The sequence below is a fragment of the Scyliorhinus torazame genome, chromosome 10 (assembly GCF_047496885.1).
Source record: "Scyliorhinus torazame isolate Kashiwa2021f chromosome 10, sScyTor2.1, whole genome shotgun sequence".
NCBI lineage: Eukaryota > Metazoa > Chordata > Chondrichthyes > Carcharhiniformes > Scyliorhinidae > Scyliorhinus > Scyliorhinus torazame.
The window spans coordinates 243,971,018-243,987,433 of NC_092716.1; the positions used below are offsets into that span (position 1 = coordinate 243,971,018).

Genomic DNA, 16,416 nt, shown 5'->3' on the forward strand with positions numbered 1-16,416 from the left:
CGTGACCACGCTCGCCATCGGGGCCCTATACAGCAGCTGTACCCATCTAATATACTCATCTCCAAAGCCAAATCTCCTCAACACCTCCCACAAATAATCCCACTCCACTCTATCAAATGCTTTATCGGCATCCATCGCCACCACTATCTCCGCTTCCCCCTCTGGTGGGGGCATCATCATTACCCCTAGCAGCCTTCGTATATTCGTATTCAGCTGTCTCCCCTTCACAAACCCAGTTTGGTCCTCATCGACTACCCCCGGGACACAATCCTCTATCCTCATTGCCATTACCTTGGCCAGAATCTTGGCGTCTACATTTAGGAGGGAAATAGGTCTATAGGACCCGCATTGCAGCGGGTCTTTTTCCTCCTTTAGGAGAAGCGATATCGTTGCCTCTGACATAGTCGGGGGCAGCTGTCCCCTTTCCTTCGCCTCATTAAAGGTTCTCATCAGTATCGGGGCAAGCAAGTCCACATATTTCCTATAAAATTCGACTGGAAATCCATCCGGTCCCGGAGCCTTCCCCGCCTGCATACTCCTAATTCCTTTCACTACTTCCTCTATCTCGATCTGTGCTCCCAGTCCCACCCTCTCCTGCTCCTCCACCTTAGGAAATTCCAGCCGGTCCAGGAAGCACATCATTCTCTCCTTCCCATCCGGGGGCCGAGCTTCGTATAATCTTTTATAGAATGCCTTGAACACTCCATTCACTCTCTCCGCTCCCCGCTCTATCTCTCCTTCCTCATCCCTCACTCCCCCTATTTCCCTCGCTGCTCCCCTTTTCCTCAATTGATGGGCCAGCAACCTGCTCGCCTTCTCCACATACTCATACTGTACACCCTGTGCCTTCCTCCACTGTGCTTCTGCAGTACCCGTTGTCAGCAAGTCAAATTCTACGTGTAACCTTTGCCTTTCCCTGTACAGTCCCTCCTCCGGTGCCTCCGCATATTGCCTGTCCACCCTCAGAAGTTCTTGCAGCAACCGTTCCCATTCCCTACTCTCCTGCTTTCCTTTATGTGCCCTGATTGATATCAGCTCCCCTCTAACCACTGCCTTCAGCGCCTCCCAGACCACTCCCACCTGGACCTCCCCGTTATCATTGAGTTCCAAGTATTTTTCAATGCACCCCCTCACCCTTAGACACACCCCTTCATCTGCCATTAGTCCCATGTCCATTCTCCAGGGTGGACGCCCTTCTGTTTCCTCCCCTATCTCCAAGTCTACCCAATGTGGAGCGTGATCCGAAATGGCTATAGCCGTATACTCCGTCCCCCTCACCTTCGGGATCAACGCCCTTCCCAAGACAAAAAAGTCTATTCGCGAATAAACTTTGTGGACATGGGAGAAAAACGAAAACTCCTTACTCCTAGGTCTGCTAAATCTCCATGGGTCTACTCCTCCCATCTGCTCCATAAAATCTTTAAGCACCTTGACTACAGCCGGCCTCCTTCCAGTCCTGGATCTCGACCTGTCCAGCCCTGGCTCCAGCACCGTATTAAAATCTCCCCCCATTACCAACTTTCCCACCTCTAGGTCCGGGATGTGTCCTAGCATGCGCCTCATAAAATTGGCATCATCCCAGTTCGGGGCATATACGTTTACCAAGACCACCGCCTCCCCCTGTAATTTGCCACTCACCATCACATATCTGCCCCTGCTATTCGCCTCTATGGTCTTTGCCTCAAACATAACCCGCTTCCCCACTAGTATAGCCACCCCCCTGTTTTTCGCATCCAGCCCCGAATGAAACACCTGCCCCACCCATCCTTTGCGTAGTCTAACCTGGTCTATAAGTTTCAAGTGCGTCTCTTGTAACATAACCACGTCTGCCTTAAGTTTCTTAAGGTGTGCGAGTACTCGTGCCCTCTATCGGCCCGTTCAGCCCTCTCTCATTCCACGTGATCAACCGGGTTGGAGGGCTTTTTACCCCCCCCCCCCTTGTCGATTAGCCATCCCCTTTTTCCAGCTCCTCACCCGGTTCCCACGCAGCTGTGTCTCCCCCCCCCCCCCCCCCCCCCCCCAGCAGCAGCAACCCAGTAACTCCCCCCTCCCACCCCCCCCGCTAGATCCCCCACTAGCGTAGTTACACCCCCCATGTTGCTCCCAGATGTCAGCAAACTCTGGCTGACCTCTGCTTCCCCCCCCCCCCCCCCGTGACCTCGGCTCGCACTGTGCGACGCCCCCTCCTTCCTGCTTCCCTATTCCCGCCATGATTATCATAGCGCGGGAACCAAGCCCACGCTTCTCCCTTGGCCCCGCCCCCAATGGCCAACGCCCCATCTCCTCCACCTCCCTTCCTCCCTCCACCACCACCTGTGGAAGAGAGAAAAGTTACCACATCGCAGGATTAATAACATAAGACTCATCTTTTTTCTCCCCCCCCCCCCCCCTTTTTTCCCCCCTCTTTTCCCCCCCATACTCGCCCCACACTTTGTTTCAAACGTTCTTTTTTAGTAACCCGCTTATTCCAGTTTTTCTTCCACAATAAAAGTCCACGCCTCATCCGCCGTCTCAAAGTAGTGGTGCCTCCCTTGATGTGTGACCCACCGTCTTGCCGGTTGTAGCATTCCAAATTTTATCATCTTTTTGTGAAGCACCGCCTTGGCCCGATTAAAGCTCGCCCTCCTTCTCGCCACCTCCGCACTCCAGTCTTGATATACGCGGATCATCGCGTTCTCCCACCTACTGCTCCGAGTTTTCTTTGCCCATCTAAGGACCATCTCTTTGTCCTTAAAACGGAGGAATCTCACCACTATGGCTCTAGGAATTTCTCCTGCTCTCGGTCCTCGCGCCATCACTCGGTATGCTCCCTCCACCTCCAGCGGACCCGCCGCGGCCTCCGCTCCCATTAACGAGTGCAGCATCGTGCTCACATATGCCCCGACATCTGCTCCTTCTACACCTTCAGGAAGACCAAGAATCCTTAAATTATTCCTCCTCGCGTTATTCTCCAGCACCTCCAATCTTTCCACACATCGTTTATGGTGTGCCTCGTGCAATTCCGTCTTCACCACCAGGCCCTGTATATCGTCCTCGTTCTCGGCAGCCTTTGCCTTCACGACCCGAAGCTCCCGCTCCTGGGTCTTTTGCTCATCCTTTAGCCCTTCGATCGCCTGTAATATCGGGGCCAACAGCTCCTTCTTCATTTCCTTTTTGAGTTCTTCCACGCAGCGTTTCAAAAACTCGTGTTGTTCAGGGCCCCATATTAAACTGCCACCTTCCGACGCCATCTTGGTTTTTGCTTGCCTTCCTTGCCGCTGCTCTAAAGGATCCACCGCAATCCGGCCACTTTCCTCTCCTTTTTCCATCCGTATCCAGGGGGGATTCCCTTCTGGTTTACCGCACAGTGCTTTTAGCCGTTAAAATTGCCGTTGGGGCTCTTATTAAGAGCCCAAAAGTCCGTTCCACCGGGAGCTGCTGAAACGTGCGACTTAGCTGGTCATCGCCGCACCCGGAAGTCCCAATTGCGGAGATCAATAATAAGATGTTTGTATTCAGACTACATTACAGAACCTAAGTGAAGATGTGCTGGCTGTAATGGAGAACAAAAACCCATCAATCAAGCAACAGGCATCACTCTTCTTGGCAAGAAGTTTCCGTTGCTGCACTCCCTCCATGTTGCCAAAAAGTCTTTTAAAACCACTTTGCGCTGCTTTGCTTAAGGTAGGTAACAAAAGATTATATGCTTCTCTATCTTTATTGACATTTGTGGTTATAATTTGTGTTTCAGAAAATAATTATGAAAAACTTGTGAACTAATATAATCTAATTATTTACAGCAAATTAATGATTCTGCAGCCGAGGTAAGGGATTCTGCCTTTGAAGCACTAGGTACTGCTCTAAGGGTAGTTGGCGAAAGATTAATGAACCCTTTCCTTGTTGATGTTGATAAACTTAAACTTGACAAGGTGAGTTATTACATAAATTTGTACCTTCTTCACATTTTGAAGTTAAAATCATCTATTCCAAAGATAATTTTCCAAAAATCAGATGTAAAATGTTAATTCTAATCTAATTTTGGTTGAATGATTTGTTTGACATTTGGACACCGTTAAGTCTTTCTCTTCTGTGGGGACATGTGTCGCAACCTGCACAATGAGGACATCTAATCTTGCACTTAAATGGTTGGAGCTGAGCTGTGAAGCTGCTGACTGAGCACTTAATGGTGCACATCGCAACTCCCTGCACTTCCTCATGCAGTCTGTCCCTAGGTGTTTTATTTAGTTGATTTCTTCTGCAGTTGATTTACCTATGAACTTCGCTAAATTTTCACCCAAAATGTATGTTAGGATGCAGCTGACACTTTATAAAAAAAAAAAAAAAAAAAAAAAAAAATTTGATTCAAGGAATAAAAACTTTCCAAACTAGAATAAGTGCATTGCTAAAATATGTTTTACTTTCCCAAATGTATCGCTAATGAAAGATTTTCTAACATTGTTGAAATCTTAATTTCTTTTTGCCCTAATTCTCTTCAGAACTTTGCTTATCCTTTTATTTTATATTCGGGGTGACCAAGGTGTATATGTCCATTGAAGGTGGCAGGCCAGCTTGAGAGAGTGGTAATAAAGCAAACTGCACCCTGTGCTTTGTCAACAGGGGCATAGAGTATAAAGATGAGGACGTTTATGCTATACCTGTATAAAAGACTGGTTTGGCCTGAACTAGACTATTGCGTTCAATTTTGGACAGCATGCTCTTTTGGGAAGGATGTGAAGGCATTAGAGGATGAAAAAACAAAATGATGAAAATGGTTCTAGACATGATGAACTTACAGTAGCGTAGAAAGATTGGAACTGCTCTCCTTGCGGAAGAGAAGATTGAGAAAAAATTCGATAGAGGTATCCAAAATCATGAGGAATCTGGGCGTAGTCGATGAGGGAAAACTATTCCCATTTATGAAATGATTGGCAACCGAAGGGCACCGATTTAATGTAATTGGCAAAGAAAGTAATAGCAGCAGGAGGGAACAGCTTCTCTCAGGAATGCGATGCCCATGTGTGTGGTTGAGGTAAGTTCAATTGAGGCGTTCAAGAGGGAATTGGTTCGTTATCTGAAAAAATTATGTGCAGGACTATGGAACAAAGGTTGGAGAGTGAAACCAGGTAAATTTCTGCTTCAGAGGTGCAGCAAAGACGAGATGGGCTGAATTGCCCGTCTTCTGTCTTTTAATTATTCAAAGATTTAATCGGAGAATGTGCCAAATTCTATTTCTGTAACAATTCTTTGTTTTTCCAAATGCACTTCTGCAAGAGCAAAAGGGGTTTTAATTCCAAAAGAAACTAAATCACAGAATTTACAGTGCAGAAAGATGCCATTCGGCCCAACCAGTCTGCGCCGGCCCTTGGAAACAGCACCCTACCTAAGCCCACACTTCCACCCTATCCCCACACTTCCACCCTATCCCCATAAATATAAGCATAAATAAGTGAGTAAATGGCAATAAAACATGTAAAATGAAATCTTTCATTAAAAATATCAATAGTTATGATACGATCTTAGCCTACAACTATCTGTCGAGCATGTATAAATAATGTGCATCTGCCTGGACTCTGGCATCCTTCAGGTGAACACATTGGTATGAAGTTTGCACAGATTGCGAGTCAACTTGATGCTCGCTGCATCATTTGAGAAGGAGAAATATTTCCGGAATTAATAATTTTGATTAAGCAAAAAGCATCGGAACAACAACAGTGCTTAAAATGCGCAATCTCTCCCTCAATGCCAGCAAAACTAAAGAGCTGGTAATTGACTTCAGGAAGCTAAAAAGTACTGTACACAGCCCCGTTGATGCTGACAGGGGTGAGGTGGAGATGGTTAGCAGTTTCAAATTCCTAGGGGTGCACATCTCCAAAAATCTGTCCTGGTCCACCCACGTCGACGCTACCACCAAGAAAGCACAACCGTGCCTATACTTCCTCAGGAAACTAAGGAAATTCGGCATGTCCACATTAACCCTTACCAACTTTTACAGATGCACCATAGAAAGCATCCTATCGGGCTGCATCACAGCCTGGTATGGCAACTGCTCGGCCCTGGACCGCAAGAAACTTCAGAGTCGTGAACACCGCCCAGTCCATCACACGAACCTGTCTCCTATCCATTGACTCCATCTACACCTCCCGCTGCCTGGGGAAAGCGGGCAGCATAATCAAAGATCCCTCCCACCTGGCTTACTCTTCCAACTTCTTTCATCGGGCAGGAGATACAGAAGCCTGAGAGCACGCACGAACAGACTCCAAAACAGCTTCTTCCCCACTGTCGCCAGACTCCTAAATGACCCTCTTATGGACTGACCTCATTAACACTACACCCTGTATGCTTCATCCGATGCCAGTGCTTATGTAGTTACATTGTATATGTTGTGTTGCCCTATTATGTATTTTCTTTTATTCCCTTTTCTTCTCATGTACTTAATGATCTGTTGAGCAGCTCGCAGAAAAATACTTTTCACTGTACCTCGGTACACGTGACAAACAAATCCAATCCAAAAAAGAAAATTTTTTAATAAAAAAATTGTTCGCTTGTAATTTTCCATGTTCTCCAGATTTGATTTACAAATTGTCCCTTTAGATTGGAACGTTTCAAATGCAATTTAACTAAGAATGGAAGGAGCGAGAAACCAGATTACTGTGGGCCTAGCATTTTAACTTTGATTCCAACAACTCTCCCAGAATTCTAGTGACTGCACAGTTCAAATGATCGAAGATTCAGGATAGATTAGTATTGGTAGGCCATGTCTGACTAGGCTAGTTAAATTATTTGAGCTGGCTATTGACATTGTGGATTGGGGAAATGTTTATGGATTTTATCCATGTGAACTTCTAGAAGGCACACAAAGTATTTGTTCTCTGGGATGCAACCAGCATCTGTGCTGAGGTCTCCGCTTTTCATAATTTATGTAAGTTAGTTGAAGGCATAGCGAGTTGTCAGTTTTCTGATGGGTTGTATGAGGGTCAGTAAAACTGTAGGGAAATAATCCACAAACCAAACTATGGTAGATGGTGTTTGTTAGTGGGTAGTGCATGGTCATCCACGTTTCACCTCTTAAGGGAAAGCTGGATCAGAATATTTTCTGAATAGTGGGTACTAGAAATAATGGAGGAGCAAACTGGTTGGGTATCCTTGTGCACAGTTTTCTAAAGTTAGTGGCCACCTGGAACACAATAGGAATTTAAAATTGAGATGGCTAGGTAAAGGGTTTTGAGTTTACAAAAAACAAAAGTAGGTAAGTGGATATGGGGTATATGGCTACTGTGGTCTAATTGCAATCCGGTACAGACTTGCGAATAGATGATTGTGGAGGGGTTGGGTGGTAGTGGGAGCAGGGGCAGTGTGCAAGGTGATGAATGACGTACTACTTTTCCCATAATTTTAGATTTGAGTTGTTTAGTTTATTTGATGTGCAAAACTGATTGACTTGCGTTGGGTCTAATGCTACATTGTGCTTCATGATGTTACAGCATAACTGTTGTCATTTCAGATTAAAGAATGTTCAGATAAGGTAGAACTGATTCTTGGGAACAAAAGTGCAGGCACATCAAAAGTGGCAAAGCCTGGGCCGCAAGGTAAAGTTGTTCCGTCTTCGAGCTCTGGTGACAAAGTAGATGCTCCCGCAACCAAAAGTGGGCCATCAAAGAAACCTACGAAGGTAAAGATTTAGACTTGGATTTGTTTGTTTACTTGACATGTTAATTGTGTAATTATATAAATGTATTTGCCCTTCTAATAATTTGAAGTTTGATTTCTGCATGGCTGCAGGTTACATTCTCCGTCATATTACTATTGAATTGAATTAAATTAAACTTAAATATGTCTTTTTAATGCAATAAACTCCAATAATGGGAATGTGTCCATACCATGTGTAACACAATATTTTATGTTTAGAAAATGGAGCTTCTATTCTAGTATAGTTTATAAGAACCTGTGTAACCTGAAGCATATCCAGACTATTTAACTAACTGGCCAAGTCTGTATCTCTAGAGTTGTAATGTGACGATTAGCTAACTTGTGTTTAATTTGTAACTCCCTAAATAAATCCATGAACTGTTTTGGGGCAGACTGTAGTTATTAAAGAGTAACATCCTGTGTTCTGCAGCCAGGTGGGCAGCCCAAAAAAGGGAAAGGACCAGGGCCTGCTTCTGGTCCAGGTGGTAAAGGGAAAAAAGCAACAGAAATCAGAGAGGTGGAACCAGAGCTGAGTGTAAGTATTCATTTCCAGACATGTTTATACTTGAAATTTTGCTGTACAATTTTTTAGTTTTATATGGAAGAACCTTTTAAAATTTGTGCAGAAGGCTTAGCAGGAGATTTAAATTACCTTAATTAGGGGTATGGTAGGATAGTGGTTTTGCTGTGATCTGACGATTGAGTTCAAATCACACCAAGGCAACTGGAGAATATAATCAAATCTGGAATAATAGTTTTTACATCAGTAATGGTGATCATGCACCTGAAGTATGGTTGAAAATGGTCTTGTTCACTATCCTTTTAGCAAAGGAAATCTGTCCTTACCTGGTCTGGTCTATATGTTACTCGGACCCACAAAAATGTAGTTGACCTTTAAAACTGTCCCCTGAAAAGCCAATGGTTGTACTCCAAAAGGTGGTGATTCACAAGGTAAAACAGAGATGGACCATATGCCTTGCAGCGATACTATAAAACTGTAGTTTAATGTTGATCTGGTCTCAAATGATGTAGACCAGACCAGGTAAGGGTGGCCTATTTCGTTCCCTAAAGGACAAGAGTGAACCAGATGGGTTTTTGTGACCATGAACAATGGTTTCATGGTCATTAGACTTCTAATTGCAGATTTTCAAAAATTTCACCATCTGCGTGGTGCGTTTCGAACCAGCGTCCCTGGAGCATTATCCTGGGTGTCTGGATTACTAGTCCAGTGTCAATGCCACTGTCTCCCCTGTTTCTGTTATGGGCAGATACCTATTCTGTCCACAAATAAAACAGAAAACCCTGAAAAGCTGATTCAGCAGAACTGAGTGAGTTACTTTACAAGAGCAAGTTTGATTAACAACAGCTGGATTCTACTTTGCTCAATAGATGTATGTAATATGCCAGTCCAATATTGGTATAATATATAATATGACGTACATAAGCAGCTGGGATCAAGTGGATCCCTTGAAGAGTATAGAGATTGTCGAAATAGAGTTAAGAGGGAAATCAGGAGGGCAAAAAGGGGACATGAAATTGCTTTGGCAAATAATGCAAAGGAGAATCCAAAGAGTTTCTACAGATACATAAAGGGGAAAAGAGTAACTAGGGACAGAGTAGGGCCTCTTAAGGATCAACAAGGACATCTATGTGCAGAGCCACAAGAGTTGGGTGAGATCCTGAATGAATATTTCTCATCGGTATTCACAGTGGAGAAAGGCATGGATGTTAGGAAACTAAGGACCTACTCCGTTAACGGTATGGCGTTGGGGAGGGTTATAGAACAAAGAGATCTAGGAGTACAGGTTCATAGCTCCTTGAAGGTGGAGTCGCAGGTGGACAGGGTGGTGAAAAAGGCATTCGGCATGCTTGGTTTCATTGGTCAGAACATTGAATACAGGAGTTGGGACGTCTTGTTGAAGTTGTACAAGACATTGGTACGGCCACACTTGGAATACTGTCTGCAGTTCTGGTCACCCTATTATAGAAAGGATATTATTAAACTGGAAAGAGTGCAGAAAAGATTTACTAGGATGTTTCCGGGACTTGATGGTTTGAGTTATAAGGAGAGGCTGGATAAACTGGGACTTTTTTCCTTGGAGTGTAGGAGGCTTAGGGGTGATCTTATAGAGGTCTATAACATAATGAGGGGCATAGATAAGGTAGATAGTCAACATCTTTTCCCAAAGGTAGGGGAGTCTAAAACTAGAGGGCATAGGTTTAAGGTGAGAGGGGAGAGATTCAGAAGGGCCCAGAGGGGCAATTTCTTCACTCAGAGGGTAGTGAGTGTCTGGAATGGGCTGCCAGAGGTAGTAGTAGAGGCGGGTACAATTGTGTCTTTAAAAAAGCATTTAGATAGTTACATGGGTAAGATGGGTATAGAGGGTTATGGGCCAAGTGCGGGCAACTGGGACTAGCTTAATGGTAAAAACTGGGCGGCATGGACTGGTTGGGCCGAAGGGCCTGTTTCCATGCTGTAAACTTCTATGATTCTATAATTATTTTTCTGTTACTTGTGATGTGATATTGTGCCTTTGAAAATGTACTGGTATTGCTGTGTTTCCCTCTTTTAGAGCCTGTGGGTATGTGCACAAAAATAGGACAGAAGGGCGTCCCTTCCATCAGGAATGACCTGTTTTCAGTCCTCTGAATGTTGCCATATATCTGTTACCTGAGATTACCTGTAGGCTTTTTTCAACCTGCTAGCAGCTTATCTGTCAGTGTGCTGGGTACTCTGCATTCAAAATAGTTTAAACAAAATTAATTCTATTATTACTAAAGTTTTGTTGAGCTGAATTAATTGTCTCTTGTATAGAGGAATTGGGAAAGTGGGTCAAGAATGAGGTTATTTTAGTTATTCTAGCAACATCCAGAAATAGCTTATAGAGTTGTCCTGGTAATTTATTTGAGTCCTATTCCATTAGGAAGGTTTTGGGAAGCTCCCGTAAAAGGCTTCTCACTGCAAAGAAAGGGAATTACTCCTAGGAATCTACTAAGAAATTAATTATTAGGTCCCAAGGCCAATCTGTCCTCAGTGCAAAAAATGGATGTGACTTAAATTATTTTTTATATTGTGATGCTGTGCCAAAGGGATCGCAAAAACAATGACTATTTATGTAATTGCAAATACTCTGTGGTAGTACCTGGGGAGCAAATTCATGTTTCAAGTTGGCAACCTATCGCCAGAATTGCCGCATGCTTACATAGAATATAGAACATACAGTGCAGAAGGAGGCCATTCGGCCCATCGAGTCTGCACCGACCCACTTAAGCCCTCACTTCCACCCTATCTCCGTAACCCAATAACCCCATCTAACCTTTTTGGTCACTAAGGGCAATTTATCATGGCCAATCCACCTAACCTGCACGTCTTTGGCCTGTGGGAGGAAACCGGATCACCCGGAGGAAACCCACGCAGACACTGGGAGACCGTGCAGACTCCGCACAGACAGTGACCCAGTGGGGAATCTAATCTGGACCCTGACGCTGTGAAGCCACAGTGCTATCCACTTGTACTACCGTGTTTAGTTAGCAGTTTTAATCAAGGCTGGGAAAGGAAGGAACAATGGGAAAGGGAAAAGTGTTTGAAATGGTGAAAAGCAGATTAAATGATAGGCGATAGTGCAAGATTTTTTTAAAAAATGGCATTAGTGTTGAAAGGTTACAGACCTGAAATGGGGCTGCATATGTTGTGTATTTTTCTGTTGTTAGCTATGGGAGTCATTGGCTTTAAAATATTCAATATCAAAAATATTACCTTGCAGCATTGACCCTTTTGTCATTTAATCTCTCCCACCTTTCACCCCATCAGACTTGTTCATCTCCCTTGTTCTTGTTCCTTTCCCTGCCTCACATTAAAAACGGTTGAGTCTCTAAGCGCATTTCCAGTTACGAAAAAAACATAAGAATTAGGAGCAGGAGTGGCTTATTTGGCTCCTCGAGCCTGCTCTGCTATTCAGTTAGATCATGGATGTCCTGATTGTGGCCTCAACTCCGCTTTTCTGTCTGCCCCGGTATCCTTGTCAGTTAAGAGTCTTTCTAACTCTGCCGTAAAAATATTCAAAGACACAACCTCCGCTGCTCTCTGGAAGAGAATTCCACAGACCAGGGAGAAAATACATTTCTGCTCATTTTAATCTTAAATGGGAGACCTCCTGCTTCCGGTCTGTACCGCAAGGGGGAATATCCTCTCTGCATCCAACCTGTCAATTACCCTCAGCATCTTGTATTTTTCAATAAGGTTACCTTTCATTCCTCTAAACACTGGATATGGCCCAACCTTTACTCAACCCCTTAATCCCAGGAATTATTAGAGTGAGCCTTCTCTGAAATGCTTATATAACCTTATCTCAAGTAAGGAGACCCAAAACTGTACACTGTATTTTAGATGTGTTCTCACCAATACCATGTACAACTGTAGCAAAACATTCCTACATTAATATTTCATGCTTCTTGCAGTAATCAATAACGTCACATTTGCTTTCCTAATCACTTGCTGTGTCTGCATTCTAACTTCTGATTCATGTTCTAAGCCACCCAGATCCCCTGTGCAGGAATTTTGCAATCTGTCTCCCATTTCAAAAATATGTTGTTTTTCTATTCTTCCTGCCAAAGAGGGCGAGTTTGCATGTTTCCATGTTACATTCTATCTGCCAGTTCCTCAAATAGCATACAACTGCCCTAGCCTCCATTCCCTCTTACCTTACAGAGTGTAGCTGCCCTGTGGACCAACTGGAACTCCGCACTCTGACTCTGCTCCCAGTCAGCTGCACTCTCTGTAAACTCCCTTTGCAGATGCTTTTTTGCCGTTCTCTCAATTTAATTTCCTACCTATCTTTGTGTCATCAAATTTAGCAAACATAGACATTCAGTCCCTTCGACCAAATCATTTATATTGATTGTATATATTTGAGGTCCCGACCAGCACCTTGTGGCACTCCACTCATTACATCTTTCCAAATTGAAATTAACCCATTTATGCCTACTGTTTCCTGTTAGCTAACCAATCCTCTGTCCATACTAACATGTTATACCCTAAACTATGAACTTAAACTTTGTGTAATAATGTTTGATTTGGCATCTTGTCAAATGCCATCTGCATAATATCCACAGATTTCCCTTTATCCATATTGGTTGAGACACCATGGTCAGTTTGCTCATCACCCTGGAGGCCCCTACTTCCACCCGAAGAACCGTAGACATGTTGGACAACTCTCACTCTCCTGTCCTTCAGCATGGACAATTGAGACTACTCCAGCCCCCTTACGGCAGATTATTTCACGCAAGGTGTCCACAAGTTCCCACTCTGCAGCTACCCTGGACTCTAGGGATACTGGTTCAAATTCCATCATGGCAACTGGTGTAATTCATAATTAATATAATTTGATTAATAATTGGAATTCTGGAATTGAAAGCTAGTCTCCGTAATGACTGAAACTGTTGATTGTTATAAAACCCACCTGACTCACTGACTCCAAACCCACAGCAATGTGATGGACATTAACTGTCTCTCTGAAATGGTTGTGCAAAGCACTAAAGAAAAGCTGATAGCACTTTGGGTGTACCTGCACCACATGAACTGCTGTGCTTCAAGAAGCTGGCTCAGCACCACTTTCTCAAGGCCCCAGCTAGTAATGCGCAACATATGCTGGCCTTGCTGGTGACGTCCACAATCCAGGAAATAATTTTTAAAATTAGGTATTTGACAGCACAGCATTTAAAAATGTTAGACTTTATACAAGAGCTACACGAGACTGGTATTAGTTTGTGCTGGCGTATAATGCAGGGCTGTTCCATTGTTTTTATATGCCTCCAGGACTGAAAGATTTTCTAAAAATCTGTTACCAATACACTTGTGGCATTTATTGTTTAAAAAGTTCTCTCTTTTTTAAAAAAGATTGAGGTGTGTGAGGAGAGAGCTGCAACTGTGTTACCAGCCTCCTGCCTACAGCAACTTGACAGTAGCAACTGGAAGGAAAGATTAGCCAGTATGGAGGAGTTCCAGAAGGTATCTAATATCTGTATTTAACAGACTTGTTCTGTGCAAATATGTTATGTGCAAATAAGGGGCAATGCCTATTCTTAAGCAGGGCTTAACATTTCAAAAAATATTACTATTGTGGGGAATCAAGCTGCATATACTATCTATACATGGCTACAGTATTGCCAGTGTTCATACTTAGTACTTTCTTAATATTCTGGCATGCTCGTGCTGCTGTATAACAACTTCATTATCAATTTTCTAAATGATACTCTGAAAGAACCCTGGGTTGTATAATTATAGAGATCATGGCTCCATCATCCACCAGGAAGTCTAGTCATTGGCTGGATTCTCCGTTCCTGAGACTTAGTGTTGATGCCTGGGAGATGATTTGTGGACTTCCACAACGGCAAAACTGCTGCTGCACCTGTACCGATTCAGTGATTGTTAAGGGGCTTGCACAGCCGCCACGTGAAACACAGTCGCTTCCAATGAGAAACGGTGCCCCCCGGATTCGCGATTGACACTCGACAAGCTGACAATCTACAGCCGCAGATACATACTTCACTCCTCACACACAACATCCCAGCCAAAAAGATGACACTGATTGTGCCGGAGAGCGCGCTGGCTGGGGCAAGAGGGCAACTGTGGTCAGTGGGGGGGGCGCAGAGAACGAAGACACTTGTGTGCCATATGTACTGTGGTCCTGAGTTCACGTGGGCAGTCAGCGGTGTGTGCAGCCCTTGCAGAAGTCCCCTGACCAGCGGCAACTTTCAGCAAATTATAGTGATGTTGGGCATTTTTTGTACCCACTCTCCCTCTGCAGCCACGGTGCCTGTTTCACGATTTTTGAAAGCACAAGTGAACCTCTCCATTTATTTTGCACTGAGTGCTGAATTTGGGTGCATTTGAGTGCTACAGTGAGGTTTGGTGACTGAGGGATATTAAGGGTTCATTATCGAAAGTCTAGTCTTTTATTTCGTTAATTAACTTAAAAGTTGCAGTTTGGTTTAGAAGATGGTGAATTTTCAATCCGCTTTAAACAAAGGTTCTACTTGGAGCTGCTTGCAGCTGGAGCTTGTTAATTAGTTAATTGGATTAGGCCAGTTTTCAGAGGCTAGTCACAGTATAAAGGTGAGCCAGCCACAGTGCAGACTTTGTTTGCACTGAGTGCTGAATGTGGGTGCATTTGAGTGCTATAGTGGGAGTTTGGTAACCTGAGGGAGTTGGGTGAGGAGGGAGCAATGCGTTCATTTCATTTCCTCAAAGAGCGAGAAGGGAGCCTGGAGTTTACAGAGTGCAGCTGACTGGGAGCAGAGTCGGAGTGCGGAGTTCCAGTTGGTCCACGGGGCAGCTACGTTCTGTAAGGTCAGAGGGAATGGAGGCTAGGGCAGTTGCATGCTCCTCCTGTAGGATGTGGGTGGTGAGGGATACCATCGGTGTCCCCGCTGACTATATCTGCGGGAAGCGCACCCAACTCCAGCTCCTCGAAGACCGTGCTGTAGCTGGATGAACTTCGGATCACCCGGGAGGCAGAGGGGCTGATACAGAAGAGTTACAGGGAGGTAGCCACACCCAAGGTGCAGAACAAGGGTAGCTGGGTTACAGTCAGGGGAAGGAAAACAAACGGGCAGACAGTGCAGGGATCCCTCGTGGCCATTCCCCTTCAAAACAAGTATACCGTTTTGGATGCTGTTGGGGAGGATGACCTACCGGAGGAAGGCCCTAGCGGCCAGGTCTCTGGCACTGAGTCTGGCTCTGTGGCTCAGAAGGGAAGGGGAGAGAATAGAAAAGCAATAGTGATGGGAGACTTGATGGTTAGGGGAATGGATAGGAGATTCTGTCGCGATCGAGATTCCCGGAAGGTATGTTGCCTCCCGGGTGCCAGGGCAGGGATTTATCGGATCGAGTCTACAGGATTCTTAAGGGGGAGGGGGAGCAGCCAGAAGTCGTGGTGCACATAGTCACCAACGACATAGCTTAAAAAAAGGGCTGAGGATCTAAAAAGTGAATTTAGGGAGTTAGGTTGGAAGCTAAAGAGCAGGACAAGCAGAGTAGTGATCTCAGGATTGCTACCGGTGGCATGTGCAAGTGAGGCAAGGAACCGAGAGCGGGTGCAGCTGAACACATGGCTACAGGGCTGGTGCAGGAGGGAAGGCTTCAAATATGTGGATCATTGAGATATCTTCTGGGGAAGGTGGCACCTGTACATGACGGACGGATTGCACCTAAGCTGGAGGGGCACCAATATCCTGGGTGGGAGGTTTGCTAGAGCTCTTCGGGAGGGTTTAAACTAGTTTGGCAGGGGGATGGGAACCAGAGCTATGGATCAGAGGATAGGGTAGCTGTTGAACAGGCACAAATAATATGCAGCAAATCTGTGAGGAAGGATAGACAGTTGATAGGGCAAAGTTGCACTAAATGAAATGGGTTAAAGTGTGTCTGTTTCAATGCAAGGAGTGTCAGGCATAAGGGAGATAAACCTAGAGCATGGATCAGTACTTGGAACTACGATGTTGTGACCATTACGGAGACATGGATTTCACAGGGGCAGGCATGGTTGTTAGATGTTCCGGGATTTAGATGTTTTCAGAAGAATAGGAAGGGAGGTAAAAGAGGAGGGGGAGTGGCACTGTTAATTAGGGAGTGCATCACTGCTACAGAAAAGGAGGTAGTCTAGGAGGGTTTTATCTATTGAGTCAGTATGGGTGGAAGTCAGAAACAAGAAAGGAGCAGTCACTTTATTGGGAGTTTTCTATAGACCCCCCCCA

At 44.7% G+C, this 16,416-nt stretch overlaps 1 protein-coding gene across 4 annotated transcripts in view; it reads left to right on the forward strand.

Moving 5' to 3' along the window:
* Window positions 1-16,416, forward strand: part of ckap5 (cytoskeleton associated protein 5) — a 188,275-nt gene that overhangs the window by 59,354 nt on the left and 112,505 nt on the right. For all 4 annotated transcript variants that reach the window (XM_072466631.1, XM_072466633.1, XM_072466634.1 and 1 more), the window contains exons 11-15: window positions 3,499-3,663; window positions 3,780-3,908; window positions 7,481-7,648; window positions 8,096-8,200; window positions 13,562-13,672. In XM_072466631.1, coding sequence (XP_072322732.1) covers window positions 3,499-3,663; window positions 3,780-3,908; window positions 7,481-7,648; window positions 8,096-8,200; window positions 13,562-13,672 — 678 coding nt within the window. The remainder of the gene's footprint in view (window positions 1-3,498; window positions 3,664-3,779; window positions 3,909-7,480; window positions 7,649-8,095; window positions 8,201-13,561; window positions 13,673-16,416) is intronic.